General features: G+C 36.2%; 1 protein-coding gene across 5 annotated transcripts in view; it reads right to left on the reverse strand.

Moving 5' to 3' along the window:
* WDR64 (WD repeat domain 64) overlaps positions 1-24295 on the reverse strand; it is a 66858-nt gene that overhangs the window by 31627 nt on the left and 10936 nt on the right. For 4 of the 5 annotated variants that reach the window (XM_056488589.1, XM_056488588.1, XM_056488592.1 and 1 more), the window contains exons 5-12: positions 23302-23401; positions 22662-22765; positions 20164-20193; positions 15848-15955; positions 13998-14212; positions 13339-13473; positions 10556-10635; positions 4167-4306 (exon numbers count right to left, since the gene is read on the reverse strand). In XM_056488589.1, the coding sequence (XP_056344564.1) occupies positions 4167-4306; positions 10556-10635; positions 13339-13473; positions 13998-14212; positions 15848-15955; positions 20164-20193; positions 22662-22765; positions 23302-23401 (912 nt within the window). The remainder of the gene's footprint in view (positions 1-4166; positions 4307-10555; positions 10636-13338; positions 13474-13997; positions 14213-15847; positions 15956-20163; positions 20194-22661; positions 22766-23301; positions 23402-24295) is intronic. The other variant, XM_056488590.1, reaches the window with a different exon arrangement.

Genomic DNA, 24295 nt, shown 5'->3' on the forward strand with positions numbered 1-24295 from the left:
GACAATACCATCAAATAAATCCCCTAGTACTCTTGTAATAGATGTGTCAGATCTGTGGTGTCTTAAAACTATTCACTGCAGGTTTTGAGCCCTTAATTTGAGCCAATACTTCTTGAGACTGCAATGCGTTGCTGAAGCAAGAGTCTGAAACCAAAAGCCAATGTGATCCCTTACTTTTGAACTCTGTATTATAAATCAGTTACATACAGGTTGCAGAGACATTCTTGTGAGCACATTTTACATTGCACAAAAACATCTTTACAATGAGAAGGAACTTTTCAATACAGTTCAAGAAAAATAGCTATATAGTTTAAATCAGTCTGAATCTTCAAATATAACAATTATGTAACAAAGAACAATTGAAAATATTACATTAAAAAAGTCTTCATGTTGTTTTGCAACTTTAGTTGAAAATGGCACAATAAAAAGGGTTTTATTTTAATATGGATATCTGATATGGTTTAGGTTAAGTTTAATTTTGAGAAGGTTCTGAAAAAGTGTTAATTTAATTTTCCTAAGCTTTTCCTCTAGTTGTGCTATTCTGTCAAACATTTATTGTAAAATCTATATATAAAGAGATTTTGTTTCGCTAGGATACAATGCTTCTGCGAGATCACTGATATAAGTCTCTAACTCATTTTCAATAAAGATATATAGGCTGTCCTTATTTAGCCTCAGAGGCCTCCTAAATCACAGTCACCGAAAGACAGAAACGAAACAGAGAAAACAATTTTGATTTTTTATAATAGGCAGATTGAAAAGCAAGTTAGTCTTTGTTTTTTAGTGGAAACAAAGTAAATGCTAAAATATCATTAAAAGTTCCCTGAGAAGTAGAACACCTTCATATAATTCCTGGTTCTTGTCTGTCAAACACAAATGTGCTTTAAGCAAGTTGGAAGCAATCCTGTTATAGCTGACCACTTGCTATTTGGTATACCATATTTCTTCTATAGATTGCATATGTGAGGTAGAGAGTGATAAGCACTTTATTTGAAAGGCTATATTTAGACTCTGTGAGGGATTCCTTGTTTTTTTATAGTTTGCACTATGACCAAAAGATTTATCTGACACTTGGAAGATTAGGAATTTACATCTATTAGTTTTTTCTTCTGTTTTGTTTTTCTTGTTTTGTTGTTTTTTTTTTTTTTTTGAGAAGTGTAATTTCAGCCTTACAACCCATTGCACTATCTAAATGCAGATGGCTTTTAATTAAAACATACTTTCATATATTCATTTGCAGGTACAAGTGGTCTTACTGATGTCATTGGCACTACTCAGCTATATTTAGTTAAGATCACATGTCCTTCTTATAAATCATCCTACTGAATCCTAGAAAAGCCCAGAAGGGGGCCCACAAAAGATCTTCTACATTTACTGTCCCAGGGGCTTCATTCTCAGCTGGTTTTCCATAAATATCTTAATGTTCATTCATTGCCTTTAAGTCATGTCTTACATCTTACTCCATTTTTCCTACATGTATTGCTTGAGGCCATCTGTCAAAACCCTCCTTAATTCACAGTAATGTATGCCTGTAGCAAAGTTACAGAGTTATCTATGAAACAGAGAGATATAGATTTACAGGAGTGAGGAAGGGGGAAGTGTTATGGATCCAGGATTTTGTGAAGATAGGAAATACTGATAATTTATTTTCAGCTATATTACTTTTAGAAATACATGTGATTTTTTAAGAATAAGATTAAAGTAGTGAAAATGTGGTATTTACTGCCATCACAATGAGAAGTGGTAAGCAATTATAGCAGAGGAGTGGCAGAGGACAGGACACATAGTTCAGCAATATCTCCTACATAGACCAATAAAAATCCGGAAACCTTTGATACAGAAGGATATCTCAGCAGACTAATTACATTAGGTCCTTATTGACTCATAGGAACTATTTTTCATAATCATAACTTCAATTTTAATGACCATTTTGAACTCTAATACTTCTACTCAAGGACTGCAGCTTTAACCAGTTTGGCGTAACTGGTTAATTTAATATCTATCCTCTCCACTCCATCACTATAGGTGATAATAAGAATATTGAATAGTGTTCAATATCAAAAATATGGCATTGGACCACTTTGAAAGAGTTCTATAGCCATTCACAACTAGTCTTTCAGGAACTTCTCTTTTACTTTTGCATGTATTTATAGAAGTTTTTATTCTTTCCTGAGAGGTCTCATTTTGACAAATCATGTAAATAACCAACAGCATGATTCCACCAATCACTTCTTATATACCCATGTCCTTCCATCAGAATATTGCAATCTTTGATGGAAAAAATGTTATTACTGATTTTATTAGCATTCCTGTTAATGGTCAATCCTTTGGATCAGTAAGCCTTGTAAAAGACATTGGTTAGAAAGAGATCAACAGTTGAACATGATATATAGAGACACCAGAAAAACTCCAACTATTGATTTAGTAGGCTGGTAGGAAGACAGAAGTGCAAAAGAACTGTAGGAAATTTTTGCAGGTGATCACTACTGCATGAAGCATTCGAGTACAGGTTCTGTTTTAAATCTGCCAGTTATTAAGTAATACAGCAGTTATCAGAATGTTAATATATACTGTTGTAAGCATTCTTTTGTCACACTTGTGAAGAAAATTTGTCAAATAGTTCCATTCTAGTCTTGCTTCTCAACATAAAATAATTTGGAAATTTTAAGCTAAAAGCCTTTTTATTAAAATAAATGAACTGATAACTGATTACTATCAGAAGTACTTACTTAAAAATAGATTCCTAGTTGAATTTATAACACAGATTTCAGAGAATCACAGAATAATTTAGGTTGGAAAGACCTCCAAGATCACTGAGTCCAACCTCTGACCAAGCACTGCCTTGTCAATCAGATCATGCCACTAAGTGCCATGTCCAGTTGTTCCTTAACTTCCAGTGATGGTGATTCCACCACCTCCTGGGGCACCCCATTCCAATGTTTACTAACCCTTTCTGTGGATAAATTCTTCCTGATTTTAAACCTAAACCTCCCCTGACACAGTGTAAGGCCATTTCCTCTTGTCCTATTTCTAGTTGCCTGGGACAAGAGGTTGACTCCCACCTGGCTGCACCCTCCATTCGGGCAGTTGTAGAGAGTGATAAGGTATTGTCTCAGCCTAGTTTTTTTTCAGGCTAAACATCCCCAGCTTTCTCAACTGCTCCTCATAGGACTTGTACTCCAGACCCTTCACCAGCTCTTCTTCCCTTCTCTGGACATGCTCCAGCCCCTCAATGTCCTTCCTAAAGTGAGGGGCCCAACGCTGAACATGGGATTTGAGGTGTGGTCTCACCAGTGCTGAGTACAGGGGGACAGTCACTGCCCTGCTGGCCACACTATTGCTGATCCAGACTAGGATGCCAACGGCCTTCTTGGCCACGTGGGCACATTCCCAGCTCAAGCTCAGCTGCTGTTAGCCAATAATGCCAGGTCCTTTTCTTCTGGGCAACTTTCAGCCACTCTTTCCCAAGCATATACTGCTGCCTGAGGTTGTTGAGGCCAAAGTGCAGGACCTGACACTTGGTCTTACTGAACCTCATAGTGTTGGCCGTGGCCCATCAATCTAGTCTCTCCAGATGCTTCTGCAGAGCCCTCCTCCCCTCCAGCAGATCAACACTCCTCCAACTTGGTGTTTTCTGTGAATTTACTGACGGTGCACTTGGTTCCCTCATCCTGGTCATCAACAGGGATATTGAACAGGTCTAGACCCAACACTAATCCCTGCAGGTCACCTCTACAGACTGGTCACCAACTGGATGTGGCACCATTCACCACCACTCTCTGGGCCTGGCCATTCAACCAGCTCTTAATGCAGCAAAGGTTCACCTGTGCAAGCTGTGGGCTGCCAGCTTTTCCAGGAGAACACCATGGGAGACAATATCAAAGGCTTTGCTTAAGTCCAGGCAGACAACATCCACAGCCTTACCCTTGCCCTTGCCTTGGTCAGGTGGGTCACCTGCTCATAAAAGGAGATCAGGTTAGGCAGGCAGGATCTGCCTTTTCTAAACCTGTGCTGGCTGGGCCTGATCCCTTGGTTATCCTGCATGTGCTGTGTGATTGCACTCCAGATCTTCTGCTCCACAACTTTGCAGGGCACTGAGTTTAGGCTGGACTTCTCTGGATCCTTCTTCCAGCCCTGTTTCCTTGAGGTTCAGAAAAGTGTTTTACCTTGGCACAGGAAAGGCTGATGACATGTTGATCTTTTTCATTTGTCACAATTTCTACAACACTATGTTTGTGTCCAAATAGCTTCCCCACAGGACTCAAATTAACAACTGGATTCCACAAACGAAGGATTCTGTCATTACCTGAAAGAAAAAAATAAATATATATATAGTCAGAAAGACTGACTAGTCACTTGTACTACAAATAAGCTTTGTAATTGAGAGCTTAGTGTTCGTAAGTCTGTCCTTTCATTTGGGTAGACTACTCCACATAAGCATGGGAATTTTTCATTCTAAGGGCTGGATTGCAGCTTATGTTTCATTGCTTATCCACAAACACATATTAAAAATGTGTAATGGGTTAGCTTTTCAAAGCCTTTTTATTTTGCTAAAGAAATGGCAGAGAAAGTGAATGGGACTATATGGACTAGTCCCAGAGAAGCAGAGTACTTTAATAGAAATACAAGTGGGGCTCATATTTTGCTTCCTTCAATGATGTAATTTAGAAAAGTGTCAAAAACTATTTGTGTCCAGTTAGCCAGGACACAAAGGGATAACCTCCTTTATGGAAGAAGGTGAACATGCAAAAAGAAGTGGGCATGAAAGTTGAGGGCAGACAAGAAACAGTAACTGCTGATGATTGAGTTTGTAGTGAAGTAAATTAGAATAAAGGTGAATGTTTGGTACTATTTTGCTAATAGTTTCCATAAATATTTCAAAACATAAGGATGTTAAAAATGTATTTTAACTTTCAATTCCTGGCAAATATTGCAATTGTACAAATTATGTGCATCTAGCTGAACAGTTTAGTTTGACACACATAAAATGAAACTGCCACAATTTGTCTAGACTTCTTTTTGAGTTCTACATTTCTCTCAGCTTAAATTGAAGAGCAAAAAGCAAAAAAAAAAAAAAAAAAAAAAAAGACTAGGAAGTATATGCCCCAAGAGAACCAGCTCAATTATGTTAAGCGCTCAGCTCAATTATGTTAATAATCTTCATTAAGCTTGTTCAACCTACTGTCATTAGTCAGTCCCTCCATTTCTCTCTCCAGAAATCTATTCCTTTTCTTCTTAATGTAGCAAGATGTGGTTTGTTTAGGAGCACCCTGTCTCCCTTTTCCTCCATTAAACAGTATTGTTCTCTCAGTAAAATTGACTCCACTGTTTATGTGGCTTCCCTCTAAATGAGAGAGGCTTACTGAAGGAATCATCTACTCTTAAAATAGCTACAACAGAAAAACATTTCACAAGTGTGACTGAGAATTCAACTATGCAAAAAGCTATAATGGCACAATGGAGGGTAACTTCCGTAAAGGAAAGGAAGGCCATATGTAAGTAGCTGACTGGCTCAAAACTTCGAGTGGAAGAGATTCTTTTTTAGGCAAAATTACTCTAGACAATCTATATGCTTGCAGCATGGCAGAAAGTAGCTTAAATGGGTTCTAACTGCAGAAATGGTTTATGAAGCCGTTTTGGATGGGGAAACTCCTGAATGTGGTGGATGTCCCTGCTCACTTCCTCAGAGTTTGTGTTAGGCTGTTCCAGACATGTCCTGCAAGTGAGCAGAACCTGTGTGATCAGGTCAGGGCTTAGGATGAAACAAGTCCATGGGAATAAAACTCAGTTTGCAGACCTCCCATGAGAAGGACACGAAATACAGAAGTGTAGACAGAAGCCTCCAGTGAGACTGGTGAGATTGGTTATAATATCAGAGGAAATGGACATTGCTTCAACAACATATCCCTTACCAGCCCCAGATGTAAACTGTCATATCTTAAGATGGTGGAAAACTGGGCAGAAGCTGTTCACAATATCTGATCAACTTGACTACCTGCTGGCTGCACTTTTGAGGAACAGAACCCTTCTTGGTCTTCCTAACTGCTCTGTTCTTTATATTCCTGAAGTGATGGCAGATAATTGAAGGGGAGGAGAGTGCCCTTTAATTCTGGCACAGAGTTTCTTTTCAGAGTAGAATCACTAATACAATGTCATTTACTTCAGATATTAACAGGATGATCAAGTGACATTTGGAAAGAAAACCTTTCCCTACATTAAAAAATACTGTTTGCTTTTCAGGTGAAATAGCGGATAAATTTTAATTCCTTTTACTGATGTGGAGATAATGGTAGATTTTATTATAGTAGATGTGCTCTCTTCTCTCTTTGTGGACTAATGCCAGATTGGCCCTAACATTCACTGCTACACTGGAACATTTCCTGGAACATTTGTTCTCTCCATGCTCCAAATATGCCTCCAGGATTCAGAATCCTGAAAGTGTGGGTACCAAGCACATTCAAGAAAAGCTTGAATTAGATGATCTATTCAACAGGAATTTTTAATGATTTTGTGGAATCAGTGATTTGAATCAAAACAGATTCAGTTGTGTGTGGTCCTTTCCATGATAAATAATTATAAAAACAGATGCTTAGGGCTTTTTTAGAAGTCAGATTCTACAACCACAGCTCTATTCTATCTAGATGTTATGGAATCAAATACCTTCTTTGAACATGTGATGCTTTGTCAAACCGTCTCTCTTACTAACACAGTTCTGCAATTTGTGCGGTATTACAAGCCTGCTGAGATACCTGCATTTCAGTGGTGTTGAAACCCACTTAAGAACAATAACATATTTGAATGGAGAAATACTAGGCTTTGCCTGGCATCCTCAATAGACTGAATATGAAAAATATACCTCTTGGTTTCTTTCTATGCTGCTACTCTCACACAGAAAACTCCTTATCCTTTAAAATAACTTATCTTTCCTTCAAATCTGTCTTAAATAACCTTGCCTTATAATGTCTGAAAAACTTCTTCAGAACAATCAGACATCTGGTGAACTAGTTTATCATACTGCTTATTTTTTTTCTTTGTGCTTCCTTGTCTGTTGTTGTTTGTTCTTAAATTTAGACTGCATCATAGAAAAGAGTTTGCTATGCTTCTGAGAGCTAATATCAGAGGAGTTCTGGCCATTTCTATCACTGGGATTCCGGGGAATTCCTGAAAATGTGCTTTACTTGTTCCAGGAATTCACAAAGGAAACTGAACAAGCACAGAGTAGCTCCTTTTACTGGCTGTAATCTGTTACTGTTAGATTTAGAAACCACTAGTAGTTTTACTTCTGCTTCATTGTTCACAGGAAAACAACAGCCAGATTTGAAGAACTAATAGAAGCTGAAATGAATACAGAATAAGAGGAAAACCGTGTCACTTTACAATTCAGTGTAATATTAATGCAAAATGCTACACAGAGAAGTTATTTTAAACTTCTCTGGGCTCTATATTTTAGGCCACTATCAGGCTTTTATAATTTTAGTGGTTGAATTCCAGCCTTAAGCATGAAAAGAAAACTCAGTACCAGGTTTGATTTTATCTTATTCATTTTTATAAACATAAAACATCTAGAAGACAAAATTAGGCTATGTCACAGTACTGACAAACTCAAGAGCATAATCAAATACAAATAAATGATGGAACAGTGTGTCAAAATAGGACTTCTTTAATAGCCACAGTAATAATTAATCACAGTATGTAACATTCCATTTGTGCTATAAACACCTGGCTGAATAACATTAAATTGGGACTTACTAAAATGTTTAGCAGATTTACCCCTGCTCAATATTTTAGAAGCTAGCCTGCAAAGGCTGGATTTTTGTTTTATGGCAATTGCCATATGAGACAAATAAACATAGCTTTTTACACATGTTTGAACATCACCAAGGAATCTATATATTATGATTATTTACCTGAATTATTATAATTATTTACCTGAATTACGTACCTGTTATGGTCTCTCATTTTTAGGGTATATTACAGGTAAAATTGCAGGCTCCCTAATTAACAGGACTAGCTTATGTTCATTTTGAAATACAGTTTAAATCTGCCATTAATTGGATCATCAATGTGTGTTTCTCAATTAGTCAACAGTGAGATGACTTTTAAGATACAGAGGCAAACATAGTGTGCTCCAGTCTGACGGTGTTCTGTGCCATTGGGAGCAGGGTACTCTATTAACAGAGCACAGAATTCTAAAGCTCAGCTTTTGAAGACTTCAGCAGAGGGGTCTCTCAAGACTTGTAGCATTATTTTAAATTCTGGGTGCAGCTTCATAGAAGGCCCAAACAGATCAAGTTCCACAGTGAAACTGAAAGAGATGACCCCACGCTGTCTTTGGACATGAATTCCCACTGTGTTCTGGGACTCTTAGTAATACAGCTCAGGAATAATTTCCTTTCATATTGAAGAGGAACAGCAGGGCTAAGCTTTGGGAATGAGGGTGAGAGGCAGGAAGATGCCCTTCAACAGCAATATGAAGGATGGTGAGTAAACAAGCAAGACAGGATTCCAGCTTAAGGGTATATGTAAATATTATGAATGGACAGGAATATTGTTAGAAGTACAATTTCTTACACTTCTTCAAAAATCATCAAAATCATCATTACAGAGTCCTTAAACACAATATTATTAAATTTTTTCATGTTGTCTACACTTTCAGTACCTTCATGCAGTAAAAGTCAAAGCAAATTAAAATTCAGTCTTGAGAAAACTCATCTTCTTCCAAAATATTCTGATTAGGGATCTGTTTAGATGGGATAGAAGCTCCTGCATTCTAAGTCTATCCTCCAACCATCACAAACAAGTGTGCAATCTAATATTTTCAAAAATCCAAGCTCCATTTTAAACTTAAAATATAATTTTTTTACAGCTGTCACTATTCAGAGGACTCTTCCTGAACATCACTGCTCTAATAGACAGCAGTGGCATTCCTTGTTAATTGCCACTTTTCTAGGTTATAGAAAATATACTTTTTAAATATCTGCACAATGGTACAGTTAGAGCTTAGCTCAGTTGGTTAGAGCCTGCTGCTGTAAACACCAAGATTGTGAGTTCAATCACTTTATGAGCCATTCACTAGAGTTGGATTTGAGGATCATTATGTGTCCCTTCCCCCGCACTTTTCCTATATTCAACTAATCTTTCTCAAACGTGGTTCATATCAGCAAGACAGAACCAGAACATGTACCATGGGCAAGTGATCCTGCATGATTGTCCTATTCCTTTTCTGTGCCACAAGTGGCCACTGCTGGTCACTGACAAAATGGGGTGAGTGCATTAGGCAGACCTTTGGTCTGGTCTACCACAGCTATTATAATTTTCTTAGAAAGTTTACCCAGATTTTTCTCTTCTACTATCTCCAGAAGAATTTTCAATGTATCAAAGAAACTTTTTCTAGTTCCTGTGTAATTGACCTTCTTTCTTATTCAGACACTTCACCCTGGTTTTATTACTACAGCAAAATCATCCTGTTGTACCTGTAGGAAATACTGACCACATTTTGCTCAATAGGGCCTCCCTACTTTATGTCATCAGTAAATTTCTTCAGACTACTCTTTTGTGACAAGGTAATCAGTGTAAACAGTATCTCCTCCAAGGCTAAACTTCAGAATTTTCACTAACAACTCTTCTACAGCTGTATTGCTTTTCCTTTAAATCTTGTGTCTAGAAAATCAATAGAATTGCCTGATATTTATTTTGGTATCTTTCACAGTTTTCCTCTTGATAAACTGTTACAATTCAACATGAATTGCATTACTTCCCATATACATGTATATTATCAAGGCTGGGCAGCAGAGCCCTGGCCATTTTTTTTTTGTTCTTGTTGCATGTAGATGTAGGAATTCATATGTTTGCTATTGCAATTTTTAACAAAGTTTTAAGCAATAAAGACTTGAAGAAAAGCAGCATCAATGCCAATCGAGGGCACCACCCTATCAGACAGAATATATAAAAAAGATTGCTGCTATACTCCAGCAACATTTCTGCAGCACCAAACACGACCACTACAGTAGACAGGCCCATAAAATTATTGGATAACAGGCAAGAAGTGGATGTAAGAGTGCCATTTCTGCAGTCTGCTTTGGGAGAAAGAACAAACAGTAACATTTTGGGGAAACATGATCAGAGAGACCAATGGAAAGTCTTAAGATGGGCCAATGTGACTGCTTAAGATACCAAAGGATGGTAAAAGAGTAATAGGATGGAGGCTCTGCTGATACTGCAAGGAATTATGTGTATAACCTGGTCAAGGCCACAGTGACTTGGAAAGATACCTTAGAGTAGTCAAACATACTGTTTCGTCTGTTTTATTATATAAATGATACTTGAATCAAACCCACATGGAGCCCTTGACAGACTCCTGTCAGGAAGTATATCTCTTCAGACAATGGCTGACAGCAATTAAAAGCAAGGCCTCTGCTTCTTCTAATTGTATGCAGAAGTCAATGTTGAAATTCTCAAGAAGCTAACTCAGCTTTATTTGATCTTGTTTAACTTGAATAAAAAAATTCTTAATTTTTTTCCAGGAACGATCTCTTGGAAAAAACCCAATACTTACCTCCAGTGACAATGACATTTGCCTTTCCACAGTATGTGAAAGCATTTACTCCTTTAGGGACAGAAAATTCCTTTACAGGTCTGCAATCATTAATAAAACAATCATGTAAGAAATATTTGGAAAACATAGTCTACAGTCATTCTGCCTTATTTTTCTGTAGCATACAGAATAGCTGTTTGCATAATGTATGCAATCTCAGGTTAAAAACAAATTGATTTATAACAGAGACTTTGAGTGATACTGGTATCAACAAAACAGGAACAGAGTACACTTTCATTAAAGAAATAAATATCTGATCTACACACCTGAATCTTTTAACAGGCAAAATCCAAACAGACTCCTAAAATGGCTTGTGTTGTCAAAGTAAGCTGCACACAAGTCTGTGTGCTTAAAGCAGTTCATCACTGAAGAAAAGTTCCACAGAAAGTGTGTTTGCCCATTTCCAACATGGAGGTCTACTGTGATCTCAGTGTAACATTAAGTAAGTGCAGTTACTTTTCTGTTGCTTCTGTATAATGTACTGTATAATGCATAGTCTTTATATGATTTATTTTGTATTATATGACAACATGAAGAGACCACAAGTATCTGAAACTCAACAGATATTCTATTACACTCACTGCTAAAGCATGGGAATGTAACAGCCAACACAGACTGATAATGACTCAGTGCCCCATCTAAACCTATCCTTTGAACATCTTCTGCTTGTCTCTCCAAGTTTCATCCATTGCTACCAATGAGAGAATATTTTATTGATTTTTGGGTGTAGCAAAAGCAAGGTTAACACCTATCATTTACTGCCAGTGTAAATAAGCTGTATAGAACTAAATGAGAATACTTTAATTTTTTCCTTTGAAATTTAGACAAGTATTAGTTCATCTACTCTGGGCTAGAGTAGCCATTAATATTGAAAATAGAGATGGCAATAAATCTGACAAAAAAACTCTGGAAACTTTGAGGATTAAAGAAAAAACTTGTTATTTCTAGGCAGGTGTAAATAAAAGGCTGTTTGCTTCCTATTATTTAGAGGGAAAAAATATTTCTTTCCAGAGCTCTAACAGAGAAGTCTTAATTCTCTTGACAGTACAAAATAACAATTAATTAATTTAAATGTATGATTAACAGATTCCATAAGGTTTTTTCATTTTTTTCACCTTTTATACTTCCAACTGCCCATTAGTTCTTTAACGAGCAGTCTTGATACTACTCCAAGATCAGTGGGAATAAGGGATTCTGGCTCTGTGAAGTCCTGCCCAAGCCATGGCCTTGCAACAGAAGCACCTTGTTATTCATACATCTCCTTTTTAGATATTTTACAAGAAAATATTATAGCTGCGCACCAGCCATTATTGGCAAACAAACCTAAGTCCCTTAAGAGAGAAGATGCATTGCACTCCTCTTCGACTACAATAACAATTCCTTGATACAAAGTTAATTGAGGAAACTCCTTTTGTTAGAACCAGTAAATAATATTTTTAACGGACATTACAAAGTGATTTGATCTATAGGTATTTTTAGAACTACTAATTTCATCTTAAGAACTGCATAATTTTTAAGTTGTCTAATTATAATTTCATCTTTCTACTACGAGAAACTGCTTAGAGATATGTATTTATTCCATTTGGAGATGCAACTATAGCCAGTGTGAAATGAAAAAGAACTGCCAAGATAGTTGCAGTTTATATCCTGTATTGAAGTACATGATGGTAGCATATACTCTTTTGACTAGACTTTTGGCTCTGCAGCCTTAGTCTTCTTTCTCTTCTAACTAATTCTATTTTTCCAAAGCTCCCAACAAAAACAAACAGGGATTTCTCAGCTTTTCAGCTGGCACAGTGTGTGACCTTGGACAATCTAAGAGTGTTTCGTAGTTCACTTTCCCCATCCTCAAAAGACATGCAGTACTCATAAAACCCAAACTTATTGTATTGATTCAAGAATAGCTACAAAAATATTTACAGCCTGTGCTATACAAGAAATAAAGCAGATTATAATAATTGTAGCTACTAGCCTTAAAAATCTATGAATCTCTCTGGATGTACCTCACAGAAGAATTGAGAAGCTGATTTAATATTTACAATCTTTTGAAACATTTGAATGAAAAGTTCTATTTATATGTTATTTATAGGTCCCTCTCCCTCTTACATCAAACTGAATTTGTATTATATCATTATGCAATAAACTTTTTTAAATTCACAGACTAATTAGGCTTGGAATCAGTTAAATCAGCTAATAGCACTGATGAGCCATGTGAATAAGGACTTGGCACAAATAAGGAAGCCATAACCTCTTTTCTGCTGCATAGTAGAACCACTTCACAGCCCTCCTAATAAATTGTGTTCTTGGTTTAATCTTGTATAACTCAAACTTGTAAAAATAAAACTGTAAATGAAATTTAGTGGAGTTTATTTTTGACTGGGTATAAATTTTAAATGAATGGATGCATGATATATGTGCAACTAACCAATACATTTTCTAACTAAAATCTGCTTGCTGAGGAGAAATTGGAGGAGACAACACTGTCAACATAACATATCTTAAGAGTTGTGAGTACTGAACATATGTATATATAACATATATGGACAGTCCTCTCCTACATCAAAAGCTAGCACAAAAATATTCAAGCATTTAAACAAGCATACTTTTGTTTTTATTAGTGATGCTACTAGAAAAGGCAGATTCAATACAACAAGACCACATCTTATGAGGCACAGGGTTATAAACAGAAGAGTATATTATAAAGCAGAAGTTCTATTGTTTTCTGGAAGATGTCAGATACTTACAAGTGGTCCTCTAGTCGCTTTATGTCATCCAAAATAAATGAATTATTACTGTCTGTGGAGCAGGATCCAAAACATTTTAGGGAAGAAAAATACCTAATCTTCCCAACCCAGTCATCATGCAGCTTGCGTTTAGGACTAGGGAGATAAACGGAGAAGTTATTAGGCTACAGTAGCAACTACAGTCATGTGCCTGTAGGTAGGCAGGGATTTTGTCAGTGAGATTATATACACAACCAATGCTAACATTTAATACCCAGGGCAGATGCAGAACCACTCTTCCAGCTCAAATGCAAGCAGAGAGAAAATTGGGATTTAACCATACACTTTTCTAGTCACAATCGTGTCTCCATTTCATAGGGGCACAATAAAGCTGTTCCTTTGTCAAACTGGATAACAGCAATTGTGAATTCTCCCCTTGAATTGTATTCTGCAACCTCTCAGCTGTAAGATCTCTTGTAAAATCTTCAAATGAAAATAATGGCATTTCCTTCATCCAATGGCAAGCAAATCATACTTACTGCAGTCTGAAAAATTATTTTCTTTGGATAGATGGGGTTAATTTATAAATAGAAGCTAATCCTCCACTTAGGGCAAACAAAACCCAAATTAAAAACAAAACATAACATGAGACTAGTAATATTTTATCATAAGCAACTTACATGTCAAAGGATTCGGAATCCATAGCTTTAAACTGTGACTCTTCTCTGGCTTTAGATTGTTTCATTATGAAGTCATCACTGGTGATAGTAAGCAGATAAATATAACCCCTATCATCTCCCATTAAGATGGTATCCTTAGCCAGGTCATCTGCCATAGTCACCGTACAAACACAGAGCATACAGTTTTTCATTGGTTTGATGACAAAGCCATCACTCTGTGGAATATGGTGGAGAGTTTATTAGATATTGCATGAGGGCCCTTAAATTGAATCTATCACGCTTATCTAGTTATATCAGCATTCAAATCTTGACTTTGTTTTTTCAAGCTGCCCCTGTGCTAGCTGTTTCCTGGTATCAGAAACACATGGAAGACCATAATAAAGTAGAGTTAAAAGCAAATCCTAGAGGTTTCAGCAAGACTTTGTTTCATAGGTAGCATTTTGCATTTCAGTGAAGAAGTATTAATTAAAAATCTACGAAGAATCTCTGCATGCTATATGGGATGGTGTATTTGCTAAGACTATATGGTTTTCTGTTCAAAAATAAGATGCTCTCTACAAGAAAATCAAAAATAAACAAATTAAAGAATAATTCAACCACAAAAAATAGCAGTAGTACACAGGGAGAATCTATATCAGAGTCCTAATTAATAATACAGCCTGGCTGTGTCAAGCGTACCAATATGGGCAGGTGTTTCAATTTTTGAAGCAGAGATAGTGGGGAGAGTGGGGAGAACACAGTTGCAAGACACTGTGGTATTTTGCTAGAAGGTCCAGGAATGGGATTTTGGGTCATCTGCATTACACTGTTTGTTGATTCTACTGCCTGATTCCAACTGTTATTTGATTAAAGCATCCTTCCAACCTAAACTGGGAGCTGTTCACATGCCATAGGAATCAACTGCCTCAATGGTATTTCTGTGTAGCACAGAAACACTAGAGACATCATAAAGATAGAACTGTCCATATATTATTTCTGTGGCCTTGAAAGAGAGCTGCACCTATTCATCAACAGGATACCTGCAGCTCTCACTGAGGTAATGAATGGAAGGAATTTGGAGAATTATAGGTGGAGAATAAATATTTGAGCCCTCCCCCAAGAAGTCTGACTGGATTGATAAAATGACTTAAATTGACCTGTCTGAGCTTGGGAAGCAACCTTTTAATACTGGAAAAAAAATCAAATAGTAAGAAAATCATATGCTAAAAATAATTACTTTGCTTCTCCTCATCATCTCAGCTAACTTGGAATTTCCAAGAGAAGTCTCAGAAACAGGAAGAGAAAGCTAAGATACGGGTCAGCAAAAATCCATAAGACATTGAAGAAAAATTTAACAGTTTGGATATATATTATTAACATCTAATTTTTTTTTTATCTTAGAAAGTCCTGAACAAAACCCAGAATATGAAGAAATATTTTCTTTAAATTGAGAAGTTACCTCAAAAAGAGGTGTATTTCTTGTAATACGTAAGTCATGTTATATTTCTTGTAAAACCTGTTCCTTGATTCTTAATAGTTTCTGAGATATATGTATGCCCATGCCCACGTGTTAGATATACAGGTGCATGTGTATGCACTACATACACAAGGAAAAGAAATTCTTTGGGGGTTTGTTTGCACCATAGTGTAAAATTTTTATTTTTCTTCCAAACTTTTAATACACTTTAATAATCCCATTTGGCATGCAGAGTGTATTCCTCCTTTAGTGTGAATTCTACAGTTTCACTGAGTTCCTGCAAAGACAAAAGTTAGAAGCCTTCATTCTGTTAGACCAAAGGGATGTGAATGTATATTGGAAACTGATCAACTTTCAGGTTTAATTTTGGCATTTGTCTGATCCAACATAATACCTGGGTCTCTTTTGGTTTATAGTCCCAGAGAATGACTGTGCTTTCAGTTACAGCCACGACATATTTCAGATTAGGCAGGAAATCACATCCATTGATCCACGTAGGAGCCTGATGAAAATAAAAAGAGTAGCTAAAGAAATATTTTCTCTGTAAATTTATCAACTTTTCTATCAAATAAGTACATATTTTAAACCATTTCCACATAAATCATATATACTCTGCACTAGCGCCTGCTAGTTCTAGTTCCACTGAGACTTCTAAATCCAGGAATAGCTCATACATGAAGCTACAGAGGCACCAGGCTAAACCTCTGTTGTCAGTGACTCACTAAGAGGCACAAATGTTGCACAGGAGAGGACACAACACACATATACTGTTAGTTGAACTGTAATGACACTCTGGAAAAGCACTCCGAGCAGAGAAAGCTTAAGCTAAAACATCCATAGTAATGCAGATTAAGCTTTTACCTGGATACAGTTTGGTTTGAAACAAAAGAAATTTAAAGGCAGTCAAAATTTAAGCTATAAAAACAAAACTAAAATGAATGATTATGAAAATAAGTAACTTTATTATATACTTTAATTCTCCCAATAGGTAGATCAACTATTTACAAATATATACATATGCCCATATTAAGCCATTGTTCAAGTATCCTCCTATTATACAGGTATTAATGTCAAACAATTTATCTTGCAAAGTATAGATCAGACTCCTGATGCTTCTACTTTTATTTCCATTTTTGTATACAATATTGATTTTGCTCTTAGTGTAAAGGGTCCAAAATCCTGACAGAGGAAATCAACACTGTTGCAGGAGAAAGCTTCTCTCCTTCCTAATGATCTGTGGGCAAGTGGTAATACATTTACAAGGATTTTTTGTGCTCTTTACTACAATAAACATGAGGAAAATGTCAGTCCTGCAGAGGCCCTGTGGATTGTTTGGTAATTTTTATGGAAGACTTTGTTAACTGTAGCTTTTGGAGGTCCTTATAATAGTGTCAGATAACAATGACTAAATGGCTTGAAAAAGATAATTTTACATTTGTAGCTGTCACTAATTTATTGTGTTGGCTTGTGATGATGCAGTCAAAGTAACAGGTTTCAGCTTCAAAGGAAAGGTTATAAGAATTTATCTTCTGCCATACTTGACAGACAAACTAGGCAGCTGACCACATCAACCTTTTCATTATTTTCTTATTCCATTCTGTCACTCAAGGGCTCCTATCTCTCCTCTCCTGTTTTCAATACAGCTTCTGTTTCACTTTGTCTTGCTTATCCATTGGCTCTGTTTCTGCTTTTCTAAGCCATATTTAAAGACATTTCATTTTCATTTTGGAAGAAACAATTTGTTCACTACTAGTAATCCCACCATCATTCAGCAATGATTCTATGCTGACTACTATTTTTGGGACCTGTCAGCTGGACAATTGTTAGCCAATGCAGTCTACTGTTGTTTTTTTCCCAGTGGTCATTTTTTAAAACAGAAAGTTGTGTGGTGCCAGGCCAAATACTGTATAGAGTTTTAAGTGTATTATACTTATGCTTCTACTCTTCACTCAGTCACGTAATCTCATCAAGAAATAAAATCAGTTTTTCTTGAAGTGACCTATTCTCCATAACATGCCTGTAACAAATATACACATAGCTATGTTCCTTTTATACCATCAGGATGCTAGGAAAGTTCTGATAGCTGCAGTCTACTGGAGTTTATTTCTAGCACGACTGTGATTCAGTCTTTCTGGCTTAATATCCTCAGGGCCAAGACCTCTGCTGCTCTGCTTGAGTGTGTCTCTGCTCTGAAACACCTCAAGAATGAGAACACTGAATGGAAGAAAGCATAGGAGTATAAGGATTGTTGCAATCTGTAAGCCACCCTCTACACACATCAGTGTTTGTCAATGGATAGAAGGTTTAGAGTCTGATAACTTATCTCTGAATAAGTCCTCAATTCAGTACCTTACTTCATTGGCAGGAAGATGCACACAAATATATAGCTTCATCAATTAGCTATTGATGCCAGTACTGATGATGATGTTAAAGCAGTTGAAAAGGGCATAATAATTATAGTGAGAAAGGAATGTACTGTTTTTTCTGCAGATGAGAAGAACTGAAATGTAAGCCCTGAAAGGTAAAATCATCTTTCTCTTTAGCTATTTAGATATTAATCACAAGCTACTATTCACAGCTGTACATTATGATCATTTGGTGCTGAAGCTTTCAACTAGCATTGCTCACCGCATCTTTAATAAATACATGGTAGGAGATGATTTACACTAATATAAGATATTGTGCTTTGATTTTTAATAAATGTTTAGAGAAAAGGTATTAAGATGCAAAGCTTCCATTTTAATAAGTATGCCTTAAATTAGAAAAACTGTGACAAATTCTAAAGATAAATTTCTCAAAGAACCCCAAAGTTAATAAATTTAATAACATCATACAGTTCAACTGTCTAGAAAGCAGTATTAATTACCTCAAAGAAATCCAGACTTTTATTTCATTTCAATTTGTGAATTTATATTTAAAGAACAGCATAGCCTAAAATATTATATCCTACAAGCATCAAAGTCTTTCAATAACCATCAAAAAGTTCAGGAACCTCAAGTCCAATAAAAGTCCTTTTAATTCTTTTTTCAGCACAGTAGTTAAGAGGAAAGATGAGAAGAAATTAAATTGAGCAATGGCAAGACCATTCAATGCAAACACCTAAATAGGAATATTAGATAAAAATTCCAATTCCATAAGACAAGGCAGAGCACAAAGCAGAAAAGGGTAATTTTTAACTAAGTCATCTGAACACTTCATAACTTTGATACAAAAAAAAGTGAATATAATAAGTTCAACAAAAGTAAAATGACATCAAAAAATACCATAAAATCTTTCAGAGTTAGAGTCAGAGGGATTTCATAAGGTTGTGGGCATGGGTTTCTCCCTTCTTTTCAACAGCTGTCAGCTCCCCAGTCAATCAAATCCCCTGCGAAATCAAAGTCCCTGGGAAGCCAAAGATTTTTCCCTGAAAGACTTTACAGTAGAGACTGTCATGCTCAGCAGTAATGATCTCAACTGATCAAATGATCACCAAGAGCAATGATCCTCCATCCCAAAGATGGAGAGGAATCCAAACTATTTTTCACCTACTTCTTCCTGCCTCTAGAAAAGGCTGAAAAAGTGAAAACATCTCAGCTCTATTGCACCATTAAACTGGAAGATACCATTATGTTAAACATATCCTTTCACACATTTTATGGCAAAGATGTCCTTCAACGGTGCCTAATACTGCCACAGCTGCCAAATATTGTCCTATTTTCACAGCAAAAAACCCTTCACATTCACTGAGGAATCATTTTAAGACAAGTGCTTAGTGGTCAGAAAGGAAAGGGACCCTACAGCCCACTACAGCATTGGGCTAGCACTCCAGCTTCTTCCAGTGTCTTTCCCTTGGCAGCTCTGGGGGAGATCCTACCTTTGCATATCTGAACTGGGGAAAGTGGTTCTTACAAGCAAAGTAGGAATGACTAAAATTCACTCCTCTAGCACTACTGTACAAGAAGCTCTAATTCTAGTCAGTTTCCAAAAGTCAATTGGTCTCAAGAATATTTCTCACAGTTACATCTCAGCACTGATTCCAGAGGTCAGATTAGCCCTGGCAGTGAATTAAATGCAACTCAGGGCCAGAGCTTCTTTCTGAGTTGGAGCAGTAGGGCCTCTGATGTGGAGTACTTCTATTACATTTTAGAACTTCCACAGTATTTAAGAGAGAACCAACAAAATGCACTGCCTCCTGGCACAAGATACCTACATCAACTTTTAGGACAAGGGGTCACGTCACTTTGCTAAGACTGATGTCTCTTGTCTACAGGTCATCTGAAAGAAGCTAATTAACTAAAATCTGCAGTGATACTCCCAGGGTAGATGGATTTGCTACACTGTGTAGCAAATCATCTACGTAGCAAAACGTAGAACTTTTTTTCATTAACAAACTTAAAATTCTACTTATTTATATTTTACAGTGACAATTGAAGTTCTGGATTTTAGAAGAAAAAATCTGGCAAGGTAATGGGTTAAGGATAATTTGACAGAAAAAGAATTTATCTGAGTTTCATTTATCAGAGGAAAGAAATCAAGTTACTCAATTGTTTCAATAACTGAAAGGAATACATTGAAACTATTTGACCTACAGCACCCTATGAAAAATCATGCACAAATCTCAGTTAGAAGTGGCATTAGAATAATGCTCAGTTTCTAATTATTTTAATTTAGGACATGCTGATTTTTACTTAAAGTTATTTAACAGGAAGGAGACAAAAAAGAACTTACTTCAACTTCGATGGTTTCCAGAACCTTCATCTGAAAAATCAAGAAAGATATTGTCACAATAACAAGGTAGTTCTTAAATTAAAAGTCTAATCAAGTCATCTTTCCACAGGCAGATCAGAACAATAATTGCTAACTGAAAGAGTAGGTGGTTAAGATCTGAGAAGGATCCTTAACCTGCCTGCTGTCTGTTCCCCTTTACACTGTGAGGAACTTCAAACTTCTCTTTCCCTCACACTTGTTTCATAGTTTCTGGTTTGGTTTGGAGTTTCTACATTGAGATATTGAAGAGAGCAAAATAAGTAAAAACCCCTCACTTTTACAGTGTACAGAGTACACATCAGCTGGTCTTCTGATGGAATTGTGCTTCCAATGGTTATTGACAGCTAGAACAGCATCAGCTCCTGTGAGAAATAGGATGTGTCATATAGAAACCCAAGCTAATGCTGCCCCAATGCCATGCCAACTCAGCAAAATCCCTGGCAGAGGCAGCAGTTCAGGCTGCAAACAGGAAGACCCACATTAGTACAGCGTTTTTCACCAAAGGTAACTACTGGTAGACAGTGTAACATGTGGTTCAAAACCTGAAATGTTTAAAGTGTTGCTATCATCCAGCAGAGACAGGGTTATCTTCTATGTCCTTTAACAAAACTACTAAGTTTTCAAAAGCAGTTTCAATTTTTTCCCTTCTGAAACACTCACAGATGATTTTTCACCTGCTTTGGCCCCTGCCCCTGACCAGTAATTATTCAATGGCACCTCATACCCATCCCCAGCAATTCCACATTTCATAAACCAAGAAACTAGGATCAAAATGTTTCTTCCCATAGAAGTGGAATGTCAGCCTTTGAGCAGAGTTTAAGAGTATTGTTAACCAAAAGATGGATATCCATGCACTGTATCAGATTTGGCTTTATCTACAGTAACTGTGTACTTAAGGCTGCCTACTCCTACAGGTTTTATGTGCTGATCAAGGCAGTATCCTTCTGAGAACCTGAGAAATGTAAGAGTCTCATATTCTGGAGTAACCTGGAAGTAGTTGATGGTGTAGAGCTACATACAGGTGTTGAGTCATATTAGGCCCACATTTGTTGCAGAAAGCAATGCTTAGCCCTCAAATAGAATCACAGAATCATAGAATAATTAAGGCTGGAAAAGATTTTTGAGATGATCAAGTCCAACTGTAGAACCAACACTGCCAAGTCTATGGCTAGATCATGTCCCCAGTAGCCACCCTACACATCTTTTGAGTATCTCCAAGGTTGGTGACTCAACCTTTTGGATAAAGAAATTATTCCTAATTTCAAATCCTCTCTTGTCACATCTTGGGGCTGTCGTAATGCCTTAGTCATTTTCAGAACATAGTTTTCTAAGTCAGAATTGAGGTCCCTGTTAAGCAGCTAGGTATAAAATCATTTACACTGCAGTCACTAATGTCAGATAACATCAGTCCAGGCTATGAGGAGGCAGCAATTCAACTTGAAAATAGCAGGGGCAGGTGGGGAGATAGGGAGAAGAGCTATTTTTACTCTTATACATTGGGAAATTATTTTTCATAGGTACATTAGAGGGATAATGTTCTGGAGGACAGGCTTTCAAATAAATTATTTCAGCATTTACCAAAACTGCAGTACTGCTTTGTTATTTAATCATCCACAGGAGTGCTTTCTTGGTTTAAACGATCCTAATGATCATAAGCATTATGTATTAATTAGCTAGAACCCCTAGAAAGCATTAGTGCTGCTTTAAAGTTTTGCTGCATTTTCTGAAATAACTTTTAAGAAACTGGTTGCATTAAAATTGTACAAATGTAAAGCACCAATGAGCACAGATATGTGATAGCCTGGCTTTCTGTATGACACATTCCGTCTCATAGCATCTACAGGTGCATATTACTAAATAGTAATATAATCATCTGGGAAATTCATGTGCAAACCTTAGTTTAACAGCATCTTAAGTCTGAATTTCTACTTACAATGGTACAGATCTCCTTAAATTTTACTGATGAGGGAGTAACTGTGAGCCAGTGTCATGCAGACTTGTAAAACTCATGACTTTCAAGTTTCTAGATATTGCTATATTGAATAAATCTTATTTGCAAACAACAGTCTCTGTCCATTCTAGATATTTTCATAGCTGTAGAAAACACTTAATTCTCTGATTTCCACTCCACACCAAAAAGTTAATTCCAATAGCATATTTTTTTAGGGAAACCTTTTCTAAACAGAAATGCAGATTACTTTCTATTAAATGAATTTCTAGGAAGGATGTCTATTATTAGCCATCTCTATCTTCTATCAACTTGTGTGGATTGTCTAGTAAGTTTATAATTGAAAAGAACAATTTATATTTCCTGCTGTACTTAACAATAAAGAAAAAGTTAATTTGGTAAGAAAGATATATAGTTTTTTAATGGGAAAATTTCAATGCTAGATCACAGTCCACTCAGTTCCCCGAAGTACTACCTAATGGAATAATAAAAAAGTTTGATTTAGACTTACCTTTTTGTTAAACACAGTTAGCACTCCTTTCTGAGAAGCTGTTACTGTGAAATGCAGAAGGGGGACCTTCACTATACCCTTGATCACATCTTTTCTCTTGACAACTGTCAATGACAAAATATTACTTTTCATCTTACAGACATGGAAAACATAAACAAATAGAACTATATTAGTAAGGAAAGCATAAACAAATAGGACTATAGTAGTAAAAACAGTTTCTCATCCTGAAATGCATTTTGGTACCATATGCAAGGCAGTGATCCAATATATAATAAATTGTCCCATACTTGGTTTAATTAATTATGTTGCATTTTAAATATCATTAATATCAGAATTCTGGATGTGCCAGTTCTTCCTCCATATTTTCAAAAAATACAGAAAGACAATGAGTGACTGCATAAATAAACAGTCTGTTTCAGAAAAATTCAGAATTTCAAAATAATTTAGTAATGTGGAGAACTGGAAAATGCAGCAGTGGAGTGTTCAATGTTTAGTAAAAAACCATGTATTTTGGAACACAGAAGAAGAAGCATGAATAAGCAAAGACAGACACGTGATCTTATCACTCTAATTTCAAGAAAGTAAGAAGCACACTGCATTAGAAAGAATATAGTTTTTGATGTAAGATGAAGTATGCCACCTGAATGAGTAATCTGCTGTTTTTCAGATACAAGAAAAATCATGTTTTCTTTCGATGGGGAAGACATGCCAACACTTTCTCCTGTGAAACAGCCAAAAATCTAAACAAAACAAAATAGAATTAAACAAGTAATTTATTGCAAAACTACTCCTGGAAGAGATATATGTATAAAGTCAAATAGGTATCTCATATTTTAATAATTAAATATTCTTTGACTTACTATTCTTAGAATATTCTATTCTAAGTACCTTAAGTACTTAAGTACCTTTAACCATTAGCTGTCAATATGACTTTAAACTGCTAAGATCTGATACTCAGGCACAATCTTTCTTCAATGTTTGAAAGAAGTCAGCTTACACAGGGCCTCTAGGAATAGAGCCCATCTATTTTTTAAAGTTGTTAGTGCAGTTTTGTAAACAACCATATTAAATATTAATTTTCTAGTTCTACCCACCTCAATTAGGAAAAAAAAAACAAACTAGCAAAAGGCAGGCAAAACAGACAACTCCATATTTATAAACTGAGACATCCAATGCAGCATAGTGGTTTGGCCTACACAGAAGAGCTTTTCAATAAAGATATGTAGATTCCTATTTGATTGAAAAAAAGTAATATAAAGACAATTTTTAAAAAATCCCTTTTTGGCCTTCTCTCTGACAGCGTTTCACTTGTACTAAACATGATGAGGATCCTTGCACAGGATAGTCAGGTAAGTAGCTTATTTCTGCTCCAGGGTGTGAAATTTTCAATTGAAATGCCCTACAAATCTCAAGCTCTGTAGCCAAAAGTAGTTCAGTAATTTCTTTAGGAAATTAGTCCCACTTAGCCGTGGGACAGATTTTTAAAATTCTTTCCTCATATTATGGACATTATATGGACTTAAAAAAGCAATGCCCCTTTGGATGGGAGACAAAATACTGTATTTTATTCTAGTTCAGTATTATCCATTTAATACAATAGAGCTCCCTTTTCATTCTTTGAGAAATTCAGATGT

This window comes from Oenanthe melanoleuca, chromosome 3 (genome assembly GCF_029582105.1).
Source record: "Oenanthe melanoleuca isolate GR-GAL-2019-014 chromosome 3, OMel1.0, whole genome shotgun sequence".
NCBI lineage: Eukaryota > Metazoa > Chordata > Aves > Passeriformes > Muscicapidae > Oenanthe > Oenanthe melanoleuca.